Source organism: Sinohyriopsis cumingii, chromosome 14, assembly GCF_028554795.1.
Source record: "Sinohyriopsis cumingii isolate HCF-2022 chromosome 14, ASM2855479v2, whole genome shotgun sequence".
NCBI lineage: Eukaryota > Metazoa > Mollusca > Bivalvia > Unionida > Unionidae > Sinohyriopsis > Sinohyriopsis cumingii.
In genome coordinates, this window is record NC_142974.1 from 99,785,858 (window position 1) to 99,812,394 (window position 26,537).

The 26,537-nt window shown below is 36.1% G+C and overlaps 1 protein-coding gene across 7 annotated transcripts in view; it reads right to left on the reverse strand.

Annotated features, from left to right (window-relative positions):
* Positions 1–26,537, reverse strand: part of LOC149784482 (uncharacterized) — a 134,449-nt gene that overhangs the window by 42,216 nt on the left and 65,696 nt on the right. For 5 of the 7 annotated variants that reach the window (XM_089932561.1, XM_089932560.1, XM_089932559.1 and 2 more), the window contains 4 exons: positions 20,245–21,030; positions 14,463–14,723; positions 5,214–5,762; positions 4,242–4,348 (listed from right to left, as the gene is read on the reverse strand). In XM_089932561.1, coding sequence (XP_089788687.1) covers positions 4,242–4,348; positions 5,214–5,762; positions 14,463–14,723; positions 20,245–21,030 — 1,703 coding nt within the window. The remainder of the gene's footprint in view (positions 1–4,241; positions 4,349–5,213; positions 5,763–14,462; positions 14,724–20,244; positions 21,031–26,537) is intronic. The other 2 variants (XM_089932566.1, XM_089932565.1) reach the window with 2 other exon arrangements.

A 26,537-nucleotide genomic window follows, 5' to 3' on the forward strand; every position in this document is an offset into this window, starting at 1 on the left:
CACAGAACAACTCCAAAGACTGATGTTTCTCTGTAAATCTGTCTGCATGCTGACTAACTAGTTGTATATAGAACAACTCCAAAGACTGATATTTCTCTGTAAATCTGTCTGCATGATGACTAGCGAGTTGTTTTGGTTATATAAAAGCCATGTTAATACTTATCGTACCACCACATCTATGTAACAAAATAAAATGGCCGCAATGCTGTTGTTGCTCTTTTATTTCAAAATATATTTTATCTTGCGGGGCTTGCACTGTTTAAATTTATATTTTTATAACTAAAATGAAGTTCTTTTCTCTTTGTCTGATTATTTGATTTGAAAAAAATTATTTTATATACATAATACATAAGCAAAATAAATTAATACCCAAAAAGTCATTTATATCGATGCACAAGAGCAAACAGTTAATTAGATTACCTTTACTTGCAGTGATACAAGAGACCAAAGAGGGCATAACTTGCTCACTAGGGTTGCATAGAGTAACAGTGATAATTTCACTGTTTATAAAAGTAAGTTTAAGTTTTAATATATACCGAATTACCAAATTGATCAAAGTCCTATTTAACATGATGTCTTTATAGTGGTAAAAACCTCTGCTAATCAGGTACAGGATGACCGCATTGATATTCATCAGTCTCACTCATAATCAAACTGGAGTAAAATCTTACTCATAATCGCTAAGTGGATGAAAAGGTCAGCGGAATGAATGCAGGAACGCCATCTTATAATGTGGAGATTTCACTTGTAGATGTCCTCAACTTTGATTTTGAGCATTTAAACCTATTTACCTAATTTGGTCAAAGTTGGATTAGAAATATTATCACTATAGTGCAGGCAATGTGAACCAAACAGATGCAATACCACCCCATTAATACACACTGGTCTCATTCATTGGTGAGATATTTAGGTTAAAATGAAATTTGCTAGAAAGATCAATATTTGAAGAGATGAGTGACCTTCAGAGTTTAACAAGAACCAGTAAATGATGCAAGATAGCTATTATATTAACATGCATCCTTTTCACAGGCTATCATAACATGTTTGAGATCTCACTGATATAAGCCCATATTTTAAGTTTTATCAAACTCAGATTAGAACTATGGTCTTAACAACAGTCACAAGCACTGCTGACGGACTGATGGATGACAAATGCAGAGCGACACGAAAGTTAACTTGACCTTAATGATGGATGACAAATATAGAGACAAAACCATAAGATTAGTTGACCTTATTAATGGGTGACAAATGTACAAACAAAACCATAAGATAACTTGACATTATTGATGGACAACAAACACAGAGGCATACCTTGACCTTAAGGAAAAATGATCTAACAAATAAAAACTAAACAGACAAGTAAAGTTTCACTTTTCTCATTGTTTTCTTGCATAAATACTCAAATAACTTTATAAGCATTCATGTTCATATGTATTTTTTTAAAAGTCGATTTGAAATGTACCCTAGATGCAAACATCTCAAATCCATGTTATCAAACATACTCCCACATAATCTATTTGTACATGCAAAATAATAACTTCGCATTTTCAAGTGTATACAATTGAAAATTCAAAACTGCTTTAATATGACTAATTCTAGTCCTGTCACACGGTTTAGTTACTGGGGACACATGACTGTATTGCAATGAGTGAATTTAGTCCTGCCACACAGTTGGAATACTGAGGTTGCATAATTACTCAAAATTGAACCAAAGTATATGGAATATGGGTCTCAGTAACCTATTTTAAATATAGTGTAATAATCATAAAGGCGATTCGTTTTACTAAGTTTCATGATTCAGATGAAAATATTACAAGGAAACTAGATTAATCTGGTGTTGCAATGCAGGAAATGAACAGATTAGAGTGAAAAATCCACAACGATTTACATGCGGAAATGAGCAGATTAGAGTGGTGTGTGATTAGGTTTTTAACGTAGCTTTTAACAGTTTTTCAGTCATATCGCAAAGATATCTGCAGTGGGGCAGCTTATAGTGACGCCTAACACTGGGGCATCATGCTGCAGACACGTAGCATGATGTCCCACCCAGTCACATTATCCTGACACCAGGCCTACCAGTCCTAACACTAACTTCTTAATGCTGAGCGCCAAGCGAGGTAGTTGTTAGTGAGATTTTTGTAAGTCTTTGGTATGACTTGGCTGGGTTTCGAACCCATGACCTCCCGCTTCCGAGAATGAAGCTCTAACCACTAGGCCACCAGAGCGGTCACAGATGTGAGTAGAAAATGTGGGCTAGAATAACAGTTCCTGAAATTTTTAAACTCACCTGCACCTTCACGTAATTAGAGGGAACTAATCCCACTTCACTTAGACTATTTCTCACCAGCCACCATTTTCTACCATGGTGAACACAATGAATGTCAGCTTGGCACCATTTCCATTTAGGACAAAGTATACATCATTTGCAGTCTTTTGGTGAGTGAAAACCTTATGTCACAATGGTAATCCATCCAGAGGGATTATGCTGTCTGAGAGAGTCATCATGGCATCCATATTGGTTGTATGACTGGCACCCTTTTCATTTAGGACCAAGAAAGAGTCATAAGTAGTCTACTGGCGGAAACCCCATTTTGATATATCATCCCTTTGTGAGGTGTAGAGGTAAGCATACTTTTAAGATAGCCACCACAGTGGCCTTATTGAGGGTTGGTCGTTTTCATTAAGGACAAACTAGACAACAGAGGAATTTTTCTGATGAAATCCCTATGGCAAAATGACTTTCAATTAAACAGTAGCAAAACATGATTTTCTAGATGACCACTTATTTGAAACCTAAGATAAAATAAAAGTGGTACTGCAGTAACACTTTAATTTATAATCAATGAAACATAAAAAGTATTTTGGTGAAAACCCCATGCCGATATAAGCATTCATTCAGGAATAGTGATAAAAATATTTTAAAGGTGGTAACAGTGGCAGCCATGTTAGACATCTGATCAACACAGTTGAGTTTAATATTTAGGATCAACTAGACATCATGAGAAGTATTTTAGTGCAAACCTCATGTTGGTAAGAACGTCCATTCAGGAGAAGACTGATAAGATTTTGAAGATGGCTGCTGTCTGATGGCCATATTGTGGATGAGATTGGTAACATTTTCATTTAAGATTAACTGAATATCATAGTAAATCTTTCGGTGAAAACCCCATGTCAATACGACTTTCAGTTCAGGTGGGGTTGGGATAACAAGGTTTTCAAGTTGTCTCCCCTTTGTCCATACTGGTTGTCAGATCAGCACTATTTTCATCTGGAAGCAAGAAGACATCTAAAGATGTATTTTATTGAAAAACCCACTGAGTAGTAGTGATAACAAGATTTTCGAGATTTTGAATGTCAAATTGGAATCGTTTTCATTTAACATGAATTTGACATCAAAAGTGTTTTAACGAATACTTGATGTTGGTGTTGAGCATGACCTTCTGTTAGATGGAGCAGCAATATCAAGGTTTGTATGATGGCTGATATGGTGGCCATATTGGATGTTGGAACGGCACCATTTTCATTTAAGAGTAACTACACATCAAATGATCTTTTAGTGAAAACCCATGCTAATGAGAGTATTCATCAGAAATAGTGACAACACAAATTTCAAAATGGCCACTGTGGCAGTCATAGTAGACATCAGATCAGCAGTTTTTATTTTGGATGAACTTTGATACATCATAGGAAGTATTTAAGTCCATGATGCTTATTGAAACAAAGAGATGTTCAAAATGGCTGCCATAACACCCATTTTGGATGTCAGAACAGTACTATTTCACTTAGGACCAACTAGACCTCATTAAAAATAATTATGGTCAAAAATCCTATCTTTAAGTGACTCTCCATTCAGAAGATTTGTAATAATAAAATGTAAAAGATAGCTACAGTGATAGCCAGACTGAATATCATAAATCATTTAGTTGCAACATCATGATAATATGAACATCCAATCAGGAGAAACAGCAATAACAAGATTTACAGAATGGCCAATGTGGCAAGCATACTGGATGTCTGAGCAGCAGAATTTAAGAAAAACTAGTCCATGGGATGAATGTGTTTGCAGTGTTTCATGGGAATCGTCCAAGTAGTTCAGGAACAGTAATGATAACAAACTTACTGACAGATGGACAATGGACAACAGACCATCCATAAGCTCCTAGGGTCAACAACATCTAGCAGAGTTAAAGAGGCCTAAAAGAAAAACCTGTAACACTGACATTCCTAGACTTAATTTGTACCTGTGAAATTTTATCCACATGTGTTCCCACCAAAATCACAGGGGGGCTGCCAGCTTCAGGACATGATGCACATGAATGTATTGAGTTTAGCCAAACGTCAGTTAACTCTGAAAATAAATCATGCACAAGAGTAATGTGAATGTCACATTATATGCCTGCCCAACGGAAAATGGCTGTTACTAATAATAATAATAATAATGACTATATTTAAAGAGGGTAATGTTTATGTAAGTAAATGAAATATATATGCAAAAACCGTTTTCTTCTTTCTGTAACAGCCACCTTTACCTCTGATGTTTTTAATCCTCATATTGTTAGGGTTTTTTCTTATCCTAATCGCAAGCAATCCACAAAGTTTGGTCCAAGTCTGCATTGCAGAATGAATGTTGTTTAGAAACCATTTCTGTATTCCTGCAACCATTGACCCTTTGATTCCAAAATCAACAGGAATGTTCCTTATCCTAACTGTAAGCCTTACACAAAGTTTGATTGAGGTATGCAACATAGAACTGATGTCAAATTAAAACATTACAATATTTCTTTCCTGGCCATGAACTGCACGTCTTAGTTTTTATAATGAGGTCATTTATTAGATACATAAAGATAGATGCAAAATGAAGAGTGTCACGTTCCAAATTCAAAGAAGCCAAAATAAAATGATACTGAATTAAAAGAAAATAATAATAGAAAGGTTAATCTTGGATGTGGAAAGGAATACATCCATGTACCTGGATTCCAAGGTACATGTAATTGTTGATGTCAAATTGTTCATTCAATTTCCATGCAAGACAAGTGTCTCTAAATGCAATTTTTTATTTCTATGATCTAATCTTTCCAGTGTGGAATAAGTCTGTGCTCTAACTGCATTATTATAGAAAGAAACTACAGACTACATTATTATAGAAAGTGATGAACAATGTCGAGTAAATTTAATTCATTTTGTCAGTGAAGTAGTAGTAGAACAGAACTCACCGTGAACTTTGCACTTCATTATCCCTTTACTATCAAAATAACACTCATCAGCCACAAGATCAGTAACCTGCCCACTGACATCAGAAACCAAGAGATATATGGCTCGTCTTGTCAGGAATGTCTGGTGTGTCGTATAGAATGAATACTGGCCTGCGAAATCCCATATTGTCATAAGTGAGTTTTTGCCAGTACCTACTAATTTATTGACATTTTCTTTCAACAATTTTAACATGGATATCGTGTTTGTTTCAGACTGGGTGGGCTTCTTCTGAACTACAACTGAAGAGGATTCTTCTTGCTGAGGAGCAAGGGATTCTTCTTGCTGACTAGTGGTAGATGGAAGATCTTTGCCAATGTCTTCTTCAGAAGAACGGTGGTATAGTACTTCTACATCCTGATCTTCAACAGCAACAAGACTCTTTTCAAAACTCTCAGTTCTGTCTCCTTCAGGAGGGATTATGACCTGTTCATCAGCAACCTTGCCCTTCACTGAATGTTGCTCACTCAGGACTTTGGCAATCCGTTGCAGTCGATAATCCTGTCCTGAATCTGAAAACAAACGAAGCTGGACATACAACTGAATTCTGATTTGTATTTGCCAATCAAAATGGCAATGAAAATGTAAATTAGTCTAAAATACAAAACAATGTGGTTCTGGTAATGACATGGAAACAAGTGGGCAGTAAGGTCTTTACTCTTTATATAGATTATATTACTTCACATCACAGTTTCCAATCTAAAGTCACTGGTCTGGATGTGGAACACAGGGCATGACCAATACTGAATTTTTTGCATTGCTGAAAACCTTTCTAGGGTCAATACCATCTAATTTGTGTAGACTGGGTCACTGGAAACACATATATTTTTTCAAAGACCTTTGACAAAGTTTACTGTCTCATACATATACAGAATCACTAGATTCTAAGAAAGGTCATATGAGAAGGGAAAATGTGTCCTTCCTTGTAGTATTATATATTTATATGTTATATTTATAGGCAACTGGTAACAATTATGCTATCTGATGTGGTTTAAAAACACAAAGACTTTTATCACTATATTGTCTTTTTGCTGTACTTTATGTCTTGATTTATGCACTGGAAGACTAGTGCTCATATTCCTAGCTATGTTATGCTCTTTGAATATTGTTATTGTCTTTTCCAGTGGTTTAACTTCTGATCGATGGAGCACATTTTTCAACTATAAATGATGTAGCCTTCCCAAATATTTTGTCAACTTCAGTAAAAGTAATTGGATTGATATGTATCAATCAGCCGCTTCAATTTATATTAGCATGAAATTATAGGCAAAATCAGCAGACAACTAAATCCTGATAGGAGAGAGGGGGCCCAGAGTGGCTGTCAGTGATCTAAAGTGTTCACCATTACAGATCACTGACATCTCACCTCTATCTGTGTGGGTTCTAGTCTCAGATTCGGTCAATGTCAGTATGTGGGAATGCTTGCCAGTAGCTTTTCGTGGGTAAGTGGTTCTTTCCAGGGTTCTTCATCGACCATTAATACTGCCTGCAATATATAGCCTACCCTGTGCTGAAAAATGGCATTAAATCCTACAACAACAACTGATAGAAGAGAACAATGGGAAGCATAACGTATTTTGGTTTACATGGGTACAGCCATACTGAAATGCAAACTTCAAGTTTTATTGAGGCCTCCCCCAACAAGACAGCCGTAATTACTGCGTATTCCCTCAAATCAATTAAATTTTCATCAAGTAGTCTTAATTTATATGGTACATTCACGAAATTAATACAGGATTGATCAATATACCCTGCACATAATTAATTGTAACATTTTCTGAATATTTCGCTGATGTTATGAATCAACACCTCAGCCTCAGGATCAAGAATAGATCAGAAAGGTACATTTAGAATCATGTCTCTAGTTTGAAGTTAATTTTGCTGGTGGTTACACATAAATCATATTGTGTAAAATGTTCATTGAAATATTGGCTATTAAGAGTAGTCTCACCAATTATCTCTATATAGGGTCAATAGAAAGGAAATTTAATTCTGGAATTTTTCGTAGATTATTTAAATCTTTTATTTAAAAAAATTATTTGCTTTTTGTTGTTTATTTATGTCATTTCTAATGCACTATTGGCCTTGTTATGATGAGGAAATGGGAGCTAAGTGTCTTTCCGGGGGATACTATAAGGCCATTGACTTGGGTTAGCCTGGATGGGTACTGAACCCATATCCTTTGTATTACAAATCAGACACTCTCCAAAGTGAGCACGTGCTGCTCAGAGGAACAGATCAAGTGAACATATTTTCCTGTCAGAGACTGATGTGTTCTTGCTTGATTTGTATAGTGATAATATACGGTGTTAACATTCTACTGCTTCAAATGATTTGACAGGAACAGGTCACAAGAGGTCAACTCCAGGCTCCACAATCAGTTGCAACTCTACATGCCATATGGTAACGTTTTAGTTTGCATGTGTTTTCTCCATTTTAGTCAGTTGTAATCTAGCCATTAAAGTAGTTAGACCAAACCTTTGTTTGTGTTATTCAGCCAAACATAACATGATATCAAAAATGAAAAGTTTGGAGTAAGTTGGATTTATACCATTAAGAAGTATACCTCCATAACAATACTGAAATCTGGATGCACAATTTTATGTGTTAATTGTGACACCATCGATAAACTCAATCAACTACTAAAATGGATTTTAATTCACATCATCTAGCAGAAATGTGGAAGAGCTGAAAGTGGACTATGTAGTTTCACTTAGGTGTTGTGCTTGCAGATTAAAAAGACAAAGAAAAATTTATTGCTTTTCTATATATTATTGGTCAGGATGGTAGGGACATTTGCAACAATATTACATTTGAGGCCAATAAAGTGGAAAGAATTGATTCACTTATTAAGAATTTTGAGGACTATTGCACCCACAAGCAGAACGTTACGGTTGAGAGGCACAGATTCAATACCCACACGAATCCAACAAAAGAATGAAAACATTGAACAATATGTAACTGAACATAAACTGATTGCAAATAACTACAGATTTAACGATCTACAGGATGAAATGATTAAAGATAGATCTGTCTGTGGGACTAATTCTCAAAAAGTAAAAGACTTTTACGAGAAGATCATCTGATATAACAAAAATGTGGCTGTCTGCAGAGCAGACAAAGCATCCAAAAACAGATTAAAATATGCAAAATTCGGCAGCTGCATCAGAAATTCTTGGTGTGAAAATGAAGAAAAAAGAAATAATAATGGCACAAGCAAAGAAAGCGGAATTGATGAACATAAAATCAGACTCAAGATTATTCAACTGTGGAAAATATAGCAAATTACATGCATAACGTCGGTGTCCTGCCTATGGATGAAAACATGCTATAGGTGTGGAAAACAGCATCAATTTCTGAAATGCTGCAAGACACAACAGGTTCATGGTATGTAAGAGTACTCAACTGAAGAGGAAGAAGCATCTTTTGTAGGAACTCTGACAAAGGCAAACATTAAAATCATTGACAAAGAATGGTATGTCACTCTGACTCTTCATGGTACTGATGTAAAATTGAAATTGATACTGGCTTGCAAGTAAACATCTTTCCAAGACACATTTTTGAAACAATAAATATTGACAGTATTGATGTAAAACCAACCAAAACCTGTCTCACAAGCTACTATGGTGACAATATAATTGTCATAGAGATATAAAAATTATGTTGCATGAATCAAGAACTTGATTTTTATATCACAACAAACAACCAACCGCCTTTTCTTTGGATTCAGAGCATCTCAAGATTTGCACTCAGTACAAGTATTTTGCAATATTACATTTGAGGTCAATAAAGTGGTAAGAATTGATTCACTTATTAAGAATTTTGAGGACTATTGCACCCACAAGCAGAACGTTACGGTTGAGAGGCACAGAATAAGGACATTTCATATTATGAAAGAATTTCCAAGTGTATTCAATTGTTTAGGATGTTTGAAGAAAAAAAATATTATATCCTACTTGACAAAAATTGTGAAACATGTCATTAATCTACCATGGAATGTTTCTACAGCTTCACAAGAACCACTCAAATCAACTTTGGATGAGATGGAACGGAAAAATATAATATGGAAAGTAGATGAACCAACAGAATGGGTAATTTTTGAAACACCCAACTCAGGAAAACTATAAATTTGTCTAGATTCATGAAATCTGAATCAAGCTATCAAACGAGAGCATTACCAACTTTCTACAATTGAAGATACAACCATAAGGATGGCTGGAGCTAAGGTTTTCTCCAAAATAGATGTCAATCATGGTTACTGGCAAATACCCCTGGATGAAGAAAGTCAGTTATTGACAACACTTAACACCCCATTTGGTAGATATTGCTATACCTGAGTGAGAACACCTCTCAGTATTACATCTGCTCAACAAGTGTTCCAGAAACACATGGCACATTCTTTTGAGGATCTGTCTGGGATGGAATGGAAACTGAGATAGATGACATAATTGTTAGGGGAAATACAAACGAAAAGATCATGATGAAAAACTTAAAAAGGTTTTATAGAGATGCTAGGAAATAAATCTGACACTGAATTTTGGAAAAATGCCAATCTGGACTAACATTTGTATGCTACAATGACATATATTTAATATTTAAATAGGATTTGATGCAATGTTAATGCGGTCAGGCAAACCCATAGCATCTGCATCAAGGTCTTGAACAGATGCAGAAAAAAGGTATGCACAGATTGAAAAAGAGCTGTTAGTTGTGTTATTTTTTCTTGAAAGATTTAATCAGTATATCAGTCCTCAAGAAACCTCCATCTCCCACACTGTCAAGACTTCAGAGAATGCTTTTAAGAGTGCAGAATTACAGTTTTGATTTAACGTGTTGTCCAGGAAGAGAATTAACTGTGGCAGACACATTGTCCAGAACATACAGACAGACACATCCGATATGAACATAGAGAGTCAAACTGAGTGCTTTGTGCACATCATCATGTCAGATATACAGATTACAGATACACAGATAGAAGCAAAGAAGAATGGAACTAAACTTGATAGTACAATGACCAATTATGAGCAAATTGATTCAAAAAGTGGTGGCCAAATGATAAACATCTCATACCCTTCTTAATCAGAAATTTATGGAACTGCAGAGATGAACTTTCAGAAATGGATAGATTAGTTTTTAAAGTAGAAAAGCTTGTAATACAAAATGCTCTCCAGAAAGAAATGCTAAAGGAGTTGCACAAAAATCCTATGGGCATTGAGAAGACAAAGAAACGAGCAAGAGACATTATGTATTGACCTGGCACGAATTCACAAATTGGAGACACAATATCGAATTGTTCTACTTGCTAGGAATATAGAAAGTAAACAAAAATGAACCACTGTTACCTACACAACCCACTGCACCATAGTAAATGTTTGGAACATATTTATTTATGTATAATAATTACAGCTATGTCTTGATAGTAGACTATTGCTCCATATATTTAGAAGTTGCCAGGTTAGAAAATATGTGAGCAAGCACTCTAATCACATACGCAAAGTCAAGTTTTTGCAAGACATAGAATACCTCAAGTAAGGAGTGAAAATGGACCACAATTCTCCTCAAAAGAGTATGGTCAGTTTGCAAACACCTGGGGATTCAAACACAATATGTCAAGTCCCAAGTATCAAGTCTAATGGCTTAGAAAAAAGGTCCATTCAACTATCAAAGGAATTCTCAAAAAGGCAAAGAGAGATGGAAAGACCGATATGTATCGATATTGGAGTATCAAAATTGATGATATAAAATCTCCCCACACAAATGCTGATGATTCGAAGTTTTCGATCGACATTGCTTACCACCAATATACAGCTACGTCCTGAAGTTATTATACAAAGAGACCTAAAAAGGAAACGGGGTGAAAGGAAATATAAGCAACAAGAAAAAAAAAACAGTATGAAAGAACAGCTAAACAGCTTTCAGACCTGACTCCTGGAGACAAATTAAGAATTAGAAGACGAGAACTTCAGGAACCAGCTGTAGTCAGAAAAAGTTGCACCCCAAAGTTGAATGGTGTGCAAACCTTCGATGGTGCTACATACAGAGAAACCGAAGATATCTTTTATAAACAAGAGACGTTACCATATGTAGATGATACATATGAAGGACTCACAGTACTAATTCAACTGCAATGGTAAACATATGGAAACACTATCATATTCAAAATTCAATAACATAAAATTTCTGGATGCTGATAATGACACCTATAATTCTTCATGCACATCTAACCTTGGTGCAAGCTTATGTGTGGAGAACACCATATGACCCGCGGCACTTTGTTTACATACATGTTCATGAAACACTTGTTATTGATTCTGCACCAAATGAATCAGGTGCTACTTTCAGTATTGAGTACTCCTGAGTCAAGCCTGTAAAAGTGCTAAAATTGCATCAGTAGAAATTTGTCAATATTTTTTTTACATTACATATGGGATAAGCTCTCAAATGATATTTTTCCTATAATTTTAATTTTCATTATTAACCAATTATGGACCACCAAACCTGAAATACTCTATTATTTCTTCACCCATTTCTAGATTGGTTCACAGTTCTTCCGTATAATTAGTACCGTGTGTCCTGAAGATAGTAACAAGCAGGTCACTGAACTGAATGAAAAGATGCCATTAGTTATGAATGAGCCAAACCAGAAAAGGAGGATTCAATGTCTAATAAATAAAGTCTGCAAGAGACTGAGATTTTGTTATTTGAGCACTATAATTTTCCTGAATAATATAAACTGGAAGTGGTTAAGGGCATAATAACACATCTGTTAGATTTTAGTGGCAATGCCAATCTTTCACCATGTATTTGTTTTCAAGAGTGTAAGAATCGTTTTGAATGTTGAACTAAATTTTAAATAAAATTAGCAGAACTTTTCCAACTCACCAAAAACTTTTTGAATGCATATTAGTGTGTACAATAGTACTTTGTCAAGTTTAAACATTTTTACAAAATTATTTATAAAAAAAAGAAAATGAAAAATGAATATGTGAATAATTATTTAAAAGAAAAGCACAAAGCTAATTTTTAGGGGGAGCTATGGTAATATACGGGTGCGTGGGTGGGATTAACATTTGTGTTGCTACAAATGATCTGGCAGTTACAGGTCACGTAAGGACAGCTACATGCTCCACTCAGTTATATAGAGGGTCCCAAATGAGTAATGATTTAATATTAAAATAAAACTTTTGAATATTGATCTGCCATCGCAGGAACAAAACAAACTGCCCTTAAGTATATGCATTTCCAGGACTAAAAATTTTGAAAGAATTATGTGCAAATATGCAGTGACAGAAAGAAACGATTATACATCTATAATATTGAAATATATCTTTGGACAAATAGAAAATTGTTATACGCATGCTGCACGTGCAGAATGATAACGTTGAGAAGCAGGTAACTGTTGGAGCTGGAAAAGAAAGTACTTTGACACTAAAAGAATAGAGACAAGTGAGGGACAATTTTTACAATGTTGTTATTAAAAAGGGACATGGGAGATTGACCTGTCTGCAATACCAATGGAAATATGACTTACAATGTCATTGGTAATAGTTGGATTAGATGTAAGAAATATAAACTTCAATAAATAGACAGAAGGGTTAAATAGGAAAGGAGACAAAGGAAATACATGCATTGTAAGGCCTGTAGGAAATGAAACAATAATACCACATAGGAAATTATCAATAGGAGGAGAAACAACTATAGTCATAAAAAACAGTGAAAATCATGAGGAAAATCAAGAAGAAAACAGGAAAACTACATATATCTGATTTACCCTTGGAAATCCCACTAAAAGCCACAGATGGGTGTTTTGAAAAGAATTTCAAAAATCAAAGTTCCAAAAGCTAGAATGGATGCCAACCTGGGATACCCCATACAAATGGAATCAGGCTATTTAAATTTAAAAAAGAAAAGATCAAAACAATGAAAACATATTTTCCCCATGGTTTCCTGGAAAAGATGTGGTAGAGAGGATGCATACGTCACACGAAATGATGCCTCATCCCCATTCCCGCCACCCCCCCCAAAAAACAAAACTTTTGAATTTAGACATTTTGGATATGGTGTGACAAAATAGTGAATCCAACATTCCCTTGAACAGACAGACGTTCCATCTCCGTGAAGCTTTTCTTTTCAGGCTGTTGCATGCCAGCTCAATACCTAATAGCTTTGCTAGTATGAGAAAGAACACACCCCTACTAAACATATTTCTGTACTTGGTGTATTTTGGTATTCAAACGAATGCCCTCATCCATTGCTTTTCTCAGATGAGGCCAGGGGTTCATTTTTAATGGTGTACAATGGCACTATAAAAGTTGTGGACACAAAAACCTGGGTGGGGAAGGAGCGTCTAGATTTAATGGCATATGTGATATAATATATGAGCTCTCTTTTAATAATAATAATAATAACAATATTAATATAATTTTATTTGGTCTTTAAGTTAGCCAAAGGCTTAGGCTTTAACAAATTTCTTTGTAGCCAGAATTACTAGTAGATTCAGAAATATACTTGTCCTGCTCAATCTTCATGAATCCTTGCCACAAATCAATTTAACACATAACGAGATTAACCAGCCATTAGACTAGTGAAATTATGAAACCTGATAGACAAAATTTACTAGCTTTGGGCAAGTCAACTACCAACCGTTTTGTTCAAGCCATGGTTAAGAATGATAGCCCAAAATACATACACACATACATGGGCACAAAAATGAACACATACAATCCTTCTATCCTGAACCCCCAGGCACTTCTACCAAGACTGTCTGGTTAATGGCTTATATGGTGTTAGTACAGACACCACTCATCATGTAGCTATGTTATAGAGCAGGATAGCATACAACCGGGGGTGACTAAAAGCCAAAAGGTGCATACAGGATGCAAGCAGCATATAGATTCGTGAAGTATATGTAGGAGGAAAAAGCAAATATTAAAATTACAATAATTATACACACAACATACGCAATGTGAAATACTTGCAGTAAAAGGTAAATATCAAAACTTAAAAACTACACCTTGTTTGTGTATATCCTTGCCCAAAATGCAAACTACTTACAAAGTTTGGTAACATTAGATAGTGGAAAACTTTGTTATTGTGAAGAACTGAAATAGAGATGGATGGAGAGATAACAGTTTAACGTGATACAAATCACATCATGGCATGTGTATACATACAGAGAGGTAGATCTTTAATGATCATGTATGCCCACATACCTTTTGGTTGTCTTGTCCATTCATGGGTTGACAAAGAAACATCACAGCAATTGACATAGACGTCTATGCCCTCTGTACTATGTCTCTCGGAAATGTTTACCTTCTCTCCAAGAAGACGTTTGACCAAGGTTGTCTTGCCTACACTCATGTGTCCGACAACCATGATACGTATGCTGTGCACAGTTTCCTTTCCATCTTTTAGAGCCTCTTCAAAAAGTTGGATGGATCTGTCATCCATTTTCAAAATTTCTATTGGAACACCTGTTCATATAATGGATTAGTTATGTTTATATATACATGTATATTAACAATGGGGCAGATTTTTAAAAAGGTATGGACTTCCTGAAACTTTAGAGAGCTTAACCTGAGTTTTCAAGCTATATCATTGTTATCCATGTCTGCAACATTTACAAATCCTTTGCCAATAAAACTCATCATATGCAATTTATTGGTGTCCAATTGTGCAAATAAAAAAAATTAAACCACAACTTTTAAATCTAAAGTCTGATTAAACTAGAGATCTACTGATATATAGCATACTTAACAGGTACTACTAATATTCTGCTCAACAGTTACTATCTGTTAAAGCCGTACCGATTAATCAGCCATACTCATAATCAGGCCGATTATTAGAAGAATCGGTATAATTGGTATCGGCAGAAATAATCGGTGCCGATGTAAACAAATTTCCAAAACATAAATTCAATCACAACATTTATCTTGACATGTCTTGAATTTTAAATCAGAATTAAATAGTGGAAATTAAGGAATAAACATTTGATTTGGGGGTTAATTGAAAGACACGATATTCTTAAAAGTAAAAACTTTTTACCACACTTGCTGCAAACTACCGGTGATTATCTACACACACCAAATTATCAACACCATTCATGCACTCATCCCAAACACATCAGACAACCAGCAAATGAGGCCTCGTGTGGCTGTTGAACCTCCAGCATATACATTAGCAGATAGCTAGGCAGATCAGATATTATAGTAGCAAAATTTCTAACTACTACGAAACTATGACTCAATAGTTAACCTGTTATTTAGCCATTCCTGCAATGCTGCTAATCAAAGAATAGCGGTCGCACGCTGAAGCAGCTGAACGCTGACATACAAATATTATACAGCATTGATATTGGCATGCCAGCAACAGCAATGTTACCCCTGGAGACCATAGCTGCCAAGCTGCTTCAGCGTGCGACTCGGAGCGTGGTGCGTGCATCCATTCAGCCACAAGGACAACTTAGTAGTAACTTACTTGCTTTTAAACATTGTTTCAAGAGCGCGAATCGATTAGATTATTAATATTGACTAGAGATTGTCCACTATCAAATATACTACCAAGCCTATGCATAATGTCGAACTCAAAACACTCAAGTTTAGTCTGGAATTACTTCAAAGTAAATGCAGTCGACGAGTCCAAAGCAAATTTGCACACTTTGCAAAGCATGCATTTCCAGAGGTGGAAGGAAATCGTCGAACATAGCCTGTTTCTGGCAGATACAAAAGAAAAGGACGCTGATCAGTTAACCTCAGCAGCTGCAGCAAATCATCGTACTCGGACTAACCATTTGCATTTGACGACCCGAGAGCTATTCGTTGGCACAAAGCTATTGCAGAGTACATGGCAGTAGATGTTGAAGACATTGAAATTCGACGTCTGATGACCAAAGCAGAATCGCACAATACAATTCCAAGTCAGATGTACTTTTCCACATCTTTGATACCTGACGTGCATAAGGCGATACAAAGCAAGGTGCCTTGAGTCTTACGGAACACTGGCTGATGGAAGACTTTTAGCGGAAACAGGTGACTTTAGCAGCAACGCCACTCGATGAATCACACACAGGATAATATTTGACGAGCAAACTGGACAAATTATGTGATGAATACAGCATTTCCAAAACTCATATCCATGTTCTTCTGTGTGATGGAGGTGCAAACATGGTTAAAGCAACGCGTCTGGTTCAAATCGACAGCATCAGTTGTTTTGCACACAGACTGCAACTCGTTGTAAGTGATTGCATTCTCTCACAATAAGCTTTCAATGATGTATTGGCGATCTCACGATCCTTAGTCGGCCAGTTCCTGCACTCCCTCCTGGCAAACAGCAGGTTGAAGAGCAGCAGGAAAAATTTGGCACTGCCCATAAGAAACTCATCCAGGATGTCCAGACACGCTGGAATTCTACATACAATATGTTGGTTTCGTTATATGAGCATAAACAAGTCTTTTGGGCTTACGCTAATCTATATGACCTGCCTAGCCAAACAGCCTAACAGTGGGTCTTGATTAACAATACTGTGGACACGTTAGTCCCATTTGCTGACATTACCAATGAAGTAAGTGATAGCCAAACATCAGGATCCGTCATTCTTCCTATGCTGAAAATGCTCCGAATGTTGCTGGCTCGAGACCACGAAGCAAGTCAAGGCATTAAGACAATGTGCCGTGATATGTTGACATCACTGAACACACACTTTGCTGATGTTGCCAGCAACAAAACGTTTATCTTAGCCACCATCTTGAATCCATAATTCAAACATCGCCTATTCAGCGAAGAATTATTTGTGACCAGATCCAAAGAATGGCTTAGAGCAGAATGCTGACAAGCTGGAGGAAGCCCATACCAAAAAAAGAAAATCTGCAACTCAAACAAATGGCATTTGACCATCAATGTCGCGTCTCTGGGATTAGTTTTCTGTGGCCTGTGATGAACCATCAACGAAACAACCCACTTGGATGACACCGTCGACGTAATGCTTGGATTTTATCTGGCCAGCCCTCTGTTGCCACGAGAAGAAGACATATACGGCTGGTGGAACACTCACCGGTTTCAGTTCCCCTACTTGGCCAAATTAGCTAGACGCTATTTGTCTGCACCAGCATCAAGCGTTCCGAGCGAGCAGCTGTTAAGTGGAGTTTTAGGATCTCCCTGAATTGTTACTTGGCGAGAAGGGAGAAATGTTACTGTTGCTTAAACACAACGTACCTCAACTAGGCTTTCAGTATTAGCTGCAGAATGCGTACAGTAACGTCTAACTTTAGTCTTAAAGCATGCGTAGTATTCATTTTAATTATTATTGGGCTATCGTTATTAATATTTTTTAGTCATTTATTGAAATATAGTAATGGCGACCTTCATCATTGAATGTAAGTTCAAAGACTAGATTACTACATTTTCATTCATTTATATCTTGAAATGGCAAACCATGCGTTTTATCAGTGTTAGTTTTAAAGTTTCTCAAGTTTTATGTGTGTGTGATCATTGTTTTCTATAAACAGCATTGCACTTCTTCTTATCCGTTTTCTTTTTGTTTTTTCAAATTCATTTGCCGCATAAACAACCTTGTTATAACTCACACGGCAAAATACACGCTTCTATTGCACTAACAGGTTTATGTTTTAGGATTACATTATCTTTAAAAATCAACCCCTATAGAAATTACAAAACTGAATAGCCAAACCTAAAGATTCCTGTTTCTACCCATGTTTGGAATTCCTGGTCCAGTGTGGTTGTAGTATGCAATAGACCAAACAGGTACCAATAAAGGTTCCTGGCCTGCCAAAATTTAGGTTATACAGGTCTATTTCATTAGTTGATAGTAAACTATCAGAATAAGCAATGCATTTTATATAGCTAAATATTATGTTACCATTCCAATGAACTATTTTAGTCCCGTAGATTTAAATGCACTGATTTGTTAATGAAAAAGTTAACAGAAAATGACCTTATGTCAGTGTCTGTCAGATACTAAAACTGGAAATGCAACAGTGAGCTAAAGTAACCAAGTAAAATATTACTCTCAGTTTGCAGAGATTATAATCTTTACATTTATATCTTAAGTATGTGAGACAAATCAATAATAAATTATAATTTATAATAGATAAAATATTTGTTGCAAACACAGACATAGGAATGCATGTCCCTACACCTGTAACATGCTGTCCTTAATAGGTTAATTTTTTCTTCTTCTGGCAAACAAACTTACATAATCACTCGGTCTCACATTCGGAACATTGAAATCAAAGAATGTTCTCAGCAGATCAATTAAAAAAATTTGATAACTTTTTCTTCAATGAATTTTCTACTAAGAGCACGTGTCAATGTGGTAGTCACGTGACACCAACAAAAAAACATTGCTGACACGTGTTCGGTACTTCTTGAAAATGGTTTTCTCGACCCTGCTGCGATACCGACAGGTTTCTGTTCGTTGTGATCAGAATAAATATGTTGAGAATTAAGTGTGCATTAGGTTTATTTACAAACATTAAGTGACTTCTATATAATATGTCCAAATTATATGTACAACAACTTCGGAAATTTGTTTATCGTCGATATCACGTGACTATATGACCTCTGATGTCGTTGGCATGTAGGTTTCGAGAGTTGTATAGTCATGAGACTCGGAATGCAAATAGCCAGATCCAGGTCAAATTTCAGCAACGACGTACTTTTGTCAGCGGATTAAAACCATGCTATTCTCTCGATGTTTGAGAAAATAAATCATATTCCTATCGACTTCATGCAGGCATATCACGAGGAAAAGTCGTTCAAGTGTGCTGGGTCAGCTAGAAAGCAGCTACCCCATGCCGACACCAAATGGTGTCGGCGAATTCCAACTTTTCGATAAGGAATGCGCTCTGACCCTACACCCCAACATAAATGTCCAAAAATAAAAAAATGTGGTGGCAATGGTCAGAGGAAACTCGGACTCTTTGAGAAGGTACTAAAATGTTCCTGCATGTATTATTCAGGCACAGAACTGTCTTGACCATATACATATTTTTAACTTAAATTTCAATGACCTATATCATGACAGCAATTGAACAAAGAATATGTAATGTAGACATAATTAATGTATTTCAAATTGATGTTGCAAATTTAAATAATTCCCATGTATACATGGAAATGTGTGACAAACAATGTCAATAGCTGCTATTGTTTCAACACCTATATTCTTAATTTTAATAAAATATCGGCCGTTCTTTTACAATATTACTTTACAATATTATTTCTACAATCTTCCGCCATACACATTCGTCTAAGTATTAACCCCATTTTCAGTCTCGTCTTTTCGGTTTGCCATACAAGGACATTGCAGACTTTAATTTTCAAGCTAATTATCGCTGATATCATGTAATCCGATTAGTGTTTTGTTCGTTGATAAATCCGCCCTGCAATATCAACAAAACCCGTAATAATTTTAGACCCTGCTAACCCGTGAACGAGATCCAGTCGCGTGCATGTCGCATGCAATGGCATGTCGTATGCAAAGATTTATCAATGAAAGCGTCACCTTCTGGGAAAATATGTGTATTGCCCTGAACTGGTGATGATACGAGTTTTGTAGCCATTGTGCTAGTCCATTGTGATAGTCCATACAGATTTAATATTTTTATATGAAAATTATGCAGTGACAACCAACGTGGAGATGACTTATCAATCAGTAATAAATACAAATGGCTATAATACAATTTGTATTAAATTTTAAAACAATAAAAATATTTTATTTATACTATAATTCGATAAATATGCCCATGCACGACGAACCTGACATTTACCGACTCCTAGGATAATAAAAAAAATATTTATTCCATTTTTTATTTTATTCTACATCATTACACATGTTTGTCTTACAATAACGTTATGACTGTAATATTCATAAATCATATTTTGAGGCATAAAGGTGAATTAGGAAATGTAAATAAATGAATTATGTAGTTTTCGTTGTTGTGTGATATAAAAGTGAATTTTAAAATAAAACAGAACTACCTGATTGATGTAAATACTCCAGCCTGTATACAGTAATCACATTACTCCTAAAGCTTGTGGTGTAAAGAACTCCATGCTGGTCATCATAGAATATTTCATAGAGACTTGATGGCACTGTGTGTATGGTCAGATGTTGACCGCTGTCTGTCAGCTGATGAATTATTTTAGATTCCCTGTCACACACGTACACACTGTCTCTGTCAGCCATTATCGACCACGGTATTTTTAATTCCCGGTGTTGATACAGAAACTTGTGTGTGTGTGGATTAAAAATATCATATGCGTACACACCATTAAGAGTGGAGTCATTAATCCAACACGAGATGTAAACTGTGTTGTTTTTTATGGCCAAGTGACTAATTTCACTAAACCCTTTACAGATGTTGTGAGTTGAGTCAAGACGTCCATCAGTAATCGATACAACGCACCAACACAACATCAAATCGTCGTCCCTATTCCAACCGCTGACAACGAGTTTGTCTGAATTCAGTTTTGCCACTGAATGACACCAAGTAAATCTTGTCCTTACGTCTAATGTTTTGACCAATTTTACGTCATCTACAGATTTAAATGAGAATATTACAATCTTACATTCCCAAAGACACACAGCTACTTCAGTCTTGCCAATGAGACATAAACCATAGGGTTTGGACTCCAGTCTACATGATGTAGACAGCAGTTTGCCGTCACGACGACTGTAAAGCTGGAGATTACATGCATTACCGTCTATGACCAACAGCGTGTCTTCGATCATCACAGCGCCCATGTAGTTGGGTGTACGCCCGGCTGTGGATAAAAAATGACTTACATCAGGATGCAGAATACACAAAATACAGACATAGATATTTTTAGTAAACAGTGCAAAACATCTATATATCACCTTCTGACCCAAACCAATAGTCCTCTGTCGACATTTAGCCAACGAACCGTGGTCATGATTATTTGTATTATTATTACTACTAGTACAATTGCTGTTTCATAATGTTTTGTAACTACTACTAATAAGAATAATATAAAATAATATTAAAATAATATCATTTTGTTGTATAGTATAGTTGCTATATTGTACTGTTTTGCAACTATTACTGTTACTGGCAACTAATACGTTTAAAAAATAATAAAACTATATTGCTCAGAATAAAGTAGGGCTAATGGGGTAGCGGTGATTTTACATAAATATCAAGTAGCTCACGAGAGTTGCCATATGTGATATGTGGACCAAATATTAATACAAACCACATGAGGTGATAGCCCGATGTCTATCCCCACCCACAGAAAACCTATCCCCGGGGTCACATCATATAAATTATTGAGATCACCAGCTAGCAACCATAACACAAACCTTCTCGACATGAAAAGACAAATTTACCTATATAAATGGCACATACAAGGTATTCAATCAAGATTTTGAAACTTTTGAGATTATCACCCTATAACCATATAAACAATAGTTGGCATGAAATGACAAATTAATTAATGTATGCAACTTATTATCACCACAGGAACCACCCCAACTCCAATGAACTTTTTGGACCCTGCTTAATATCTCGTAAATTATTGAGATCCCAGGCATATAACCATATATAAGCCTACATGAAAAGACAAATTAATATATGCAACCGAAATAGGCCGTGGGGTTCAATTCTAGCCCAGACTGATTAAGCTCGTGAGTCATTCATTGAAACCGATAGATTTCCGCTCCCTATAACTACGTACTTGGTAGGTGACAATAAAAAAGATAAAATGAACATATAGCAACTGATTTTTGCCTCAAAGGCAGACGTTATCGACATGATCGGGACCTACCCAAATTAGACTCATATTTCAGGTGTTCAGTCAAAACGAGAAGAAACGGAGATAAATGTTTTACATACACATAATTTAAGTAAAAAAATAATCAGACACATAATTCAAGTAAACATACCCAAATCAGATGATGCACATGGTAAGACAGTAAGTGTAAATTCGTTTTCTAGTTCTCTGAATACAAAAACCCGTCAGCTTTTCTTTTTGAAAATATAAATCATTTAAAAAGTTACATTACTTACAGTGACGCCACAAGTGGAAATGGAGAAAGAAATAGACAATAAAGTCTTTACAATCAGTATTCGATACGAGCACTCAGTTCTCTCAGTAAAAAGACAGTTATTGAAAACATTTCCTCTCCTTCTAAAATTTGTACACAGTTTGTACTGAATCAAAATTAGAAGGGGAGTTGATGTTTCCGAGGTTTTCATTTTACTAATGGAAACAAGGATGCTTACTGTACCTTTGATATTTTACAGAATATTTTTAAAAAAATAAAAAAATAAAGAGATATATCACCATCCGATATTTTTGCATCTGCTATTTAAAATTACATGTATACACTACCCTGATTATTTCAATGAAAGCCTTCTCTCCATGTAAACTTCTGCACTCTCTAGTTTTTTTCGTCTGCTACTGAACCAAGCACTCATTCGGAATACAACACAGAGTATTAATACACAACTGCGTTCAGTTGTAACATGGAGACCTCCTTGTCTATAAGTTCAATACCAAGAACCAGACAGACAACTTCCGGTTTGTCTGAAGGTGCTTAGGTGGGGTAGCTAAACCTTAGTCGATATCCAGTGTCTTCGGTTTGAAAGTGATGATAAATGTAGTCGAGAAGGGTACAGACACGCTACATCTAGCAGATTACGAGCAGGTTCTGGGTGTTTCGCTGTGTGTTTTCATCAGCTGATCGATATAGATTGTGTATTTTGAGTAAAATGTTTCATGCGAATGTAAACTTTAGCAATGTCAGGCAGAGGCAATACAATAATAGCCAGTCGTGTATGACTCGCGCTTGGATAGTTAGTGAAAGTGGACATAATAATACAGATCCTTCCATGGCAATTTGGTCAACCGATATCGAGACTTAGGAGGTCCCAAATGGGGAATAAGAATCAACGTTGACATCAGAATACAGAGAAATGCATGTTGATATTGACCAGAAAACAAAAAAAAAATTGATAATGACACTGAATGGGAAGTAAGATAGGATAGGCTTAGAATTTCCGAATCTGTTTGCTGACATAAAAAATGAACTAGAGGATGTCAAAATAACTTCCAATAGTGATGACATGAAAATGTAGAATTAATGAGGTAGAGCATGCAGTTTCGGTGAGAAACCATAAACGAGCTAGAAAGTAGACCTCTGTTTTAGAGGCACTTAGAGAGCAAATAAGAAATCAAGTGAAAGAAACGCAAGCCTCAGACGAAATATAAAAACTTTAAGAAAGGCTACTGAAATATAAAAAAGTTCAGCAAAAAGGTGAATATTTTGTTTTGTGAATGACCTCCCCAGGGCTCTGAGAATATATTTAATTACAAAGTTGTTCGATCTTTCTTTGTGGAATCAATCAATTTAGGGTATGATATGCTGAAAATAAGTGCTTTGTACTTGCTGATACAGACAACCATGCTAGAAACAAGGGCCAAAACCATTAATCGTGAAATTCGCATATTTTGAGGACAGGGTTGAGCATGGCCAACAAATTGGTGAAAGGCAATGAGTGACTACAGATTTATCTTTTGTCATAAAAAAGCTAGTAACTGTTTAACAATGGAGTGATATGTTAAGAAACCCATCCAATGGGCCAAGGCTGAAAACATGGAATCGGGGGAAAAGGGAGTATCCCTTATCTTAGATATAAGAAAAGACCCCACTTCTCCATGGAAGAAGAAAAAATAAGGGATATTCTTAGCATAGTTATACATGCAAAAGAGTAAATTTAAGAAATATTTTCAAGCGTGGTTTTATTTATTTTGTGGAATTTCTTTGAACAAACATGGCTCGCGAATCTTGAAACTGTACCATCTAGAGAAAATATTATTTTTTTGCTCATATGTTTCTTCATATGGAAATAGTCAAAAATGGCAAAATAATATGCACAGCAGTAAGCCATGCAGTCTATTTATGGTAAATTTAGATTTAGTAGAAGTAAACCATACTTTCTGTTTATGGTAGATATAGATTTAATATATCAAAGTAGACCACACTCTCTGTTTATGGTAGGTATAGATTTAGTATATCAAAGTAAACCATACTCTCTATTTACGGTAGAGATAGATTTAGAAGTAGTTGTTGTTGTAGGGTTTAAAGCCATTTTTCAGCACAAGATAGGCTATACATGGCGGCCAGTATAAATGGTGGAGGAAGAACCAGGGAAAACCACGGAAAGGGCCACCGACCCAAGATAAGTTACTGACAAGTTTTTTCACATACCCAACTTAGCTGAACCTGAGACTTGAACCCCCACAGTCAGAGGTGAGATGGCAGGGTGAGCACTTTAGACCACTCGGCCATTTGGGGCCCCTTTTAGAAGAAGTAATCCATAGATTCTATTTTAGGGTAGATATAGATCTGGTGGAAGTAAACCATACTTTCTCTATAAATTTAGTATAGAATGCTAATTTTGGGCGAACACTAAAGTGGGCAGCATCTTATGTGACAACATTGTTTCTATAAGCGTCGGTGTCATGCTACCCACGGTCCACTTTGTAGAAACCTTACACAAAGTCCCCTCTTCTTGCAAGAGGTATGGGTTGGCGGATTGTACCTTCTTTTAAGGCGTCCGCTTAATTTGGATTTCGTTATCTAGAGGTTGACTGCCCTCGATGTTATTTCCCGGTTCGAGTAAATATAAATATAAGTTGTGAAACTTAGAGGTGGAATAGATAAAGATCTGAGCAGATATATAGAACAAACCAACACGAGCCCCCATACATGTAAATAAACAATTGAATCATTTACATAAAACAACTGTGAGAATTCATTACATCAGGAATATACTCTGCTTTTAGATATAAAATTTTCACCGAATTACTAAAACAAACCCACAAATATATTTAAATAAAATAGCTGAACTGTTTCACTGATAGATTTTTTTCATCATAGGATCGAGTGAACAATCGAGGTCAATGCTTTGTACGATTGCATAACCTGTTCCTTCGGTTCACTCCACTTCCACTGTAACTGTTCTTTCGCGCTTGTCGGTCTTGCCTCTTTCGGTCCCCACTCTGTGCGTAGCACGTAGATTCACAGATATCTGGATCTAGGGATAAGTACGTCTCACTGTACTTCTGAGAATAATATGTCGCACAATACGTCGCAGAATTAATACGTCGCACCATACATCGCAGGAGCTATTTTGTCCCTTTGCTTCCATCGTTCCTCGCTCTATCGCTAAATTTGTTCGTCGGTTTTTCCTTCGAGAACAGTCCTCTTGGACAACAGTTTTACGAGAGCATTTCTCCCAAATTTCTCGCGTAGTTTTCTTTACACTTGTTTCTCTCTTGCAGAAAAGCTTAGACTGATTAAGATTTTCGATGTGGCGATATTAAAACTAAAGAATTTAGTGTGGGAAACACGGCCATTTTTAGCGTAACCAATCAGGATTAAGTATATTTGCCGCCTTTTTCCAGAGGCGCCAAATCTTGGGCCAATTTGACCTTCTACGTTGCGACTACGGGTTAATGGAAATTCTCAAGTTGTGACAGTTTTACCATGAAATCAAAGTTTACCGAGTCCCAAATAGTCCACCTGGCTGCTGTACAAATAAATGCTTAATTACGAATAAAATTCTCCCTTCGAAAAGACATTACCGATCATGGCAGTATGGCGATTTGATACGCGCCTGTCTCCATAAATCTAATCAGTTGTTCTCAGATCTGAAACTAATGTGTCCTTCATAGATCGCCAGAAATTTGCCCCTTCACATAGGCCCCACCTTGAAGAGTAAAATCAGGGATTTTTCTCTCCAAATGTTTGGAGATCTAATCTGATAAGTTACACGACATCAGATGAATCATTCCCCACAGACGTCCCTAATATACTTAACCAGTTAGCCCCTATATTATCGTTGCATTTAATATATCTTACCTGGACTTGGTACTGCCGTTGAAATAATGTCCATCTCATTAATCGTCCATTTGTCAACATAGCTTGAGCTAAATGGGCGAGTGGTTGGTGGCCAGTTTCCAAAATAAATTTTCGTCCATACAGGTAACGTTGGAATTTGGATATCCCAAAGATAATTGCCAAACATTCTTTCGTAGACACCGAATAATTGCGTTCTGCAGTTGACAATTTCCTGCTACTGTAAGCAACTGGGAATAAGCTTCCGCCATGCTCTTATAATACCACTGCCCCATAACCTCTATCACAAGCGTCAGTACGTACGACAAATTTTTGTGTCACGTCTGGCAATTTCACTACTGCGTCTGACGTCAGTCTGTCCTTTAACGTCTGAAATGCTCGTTCACAT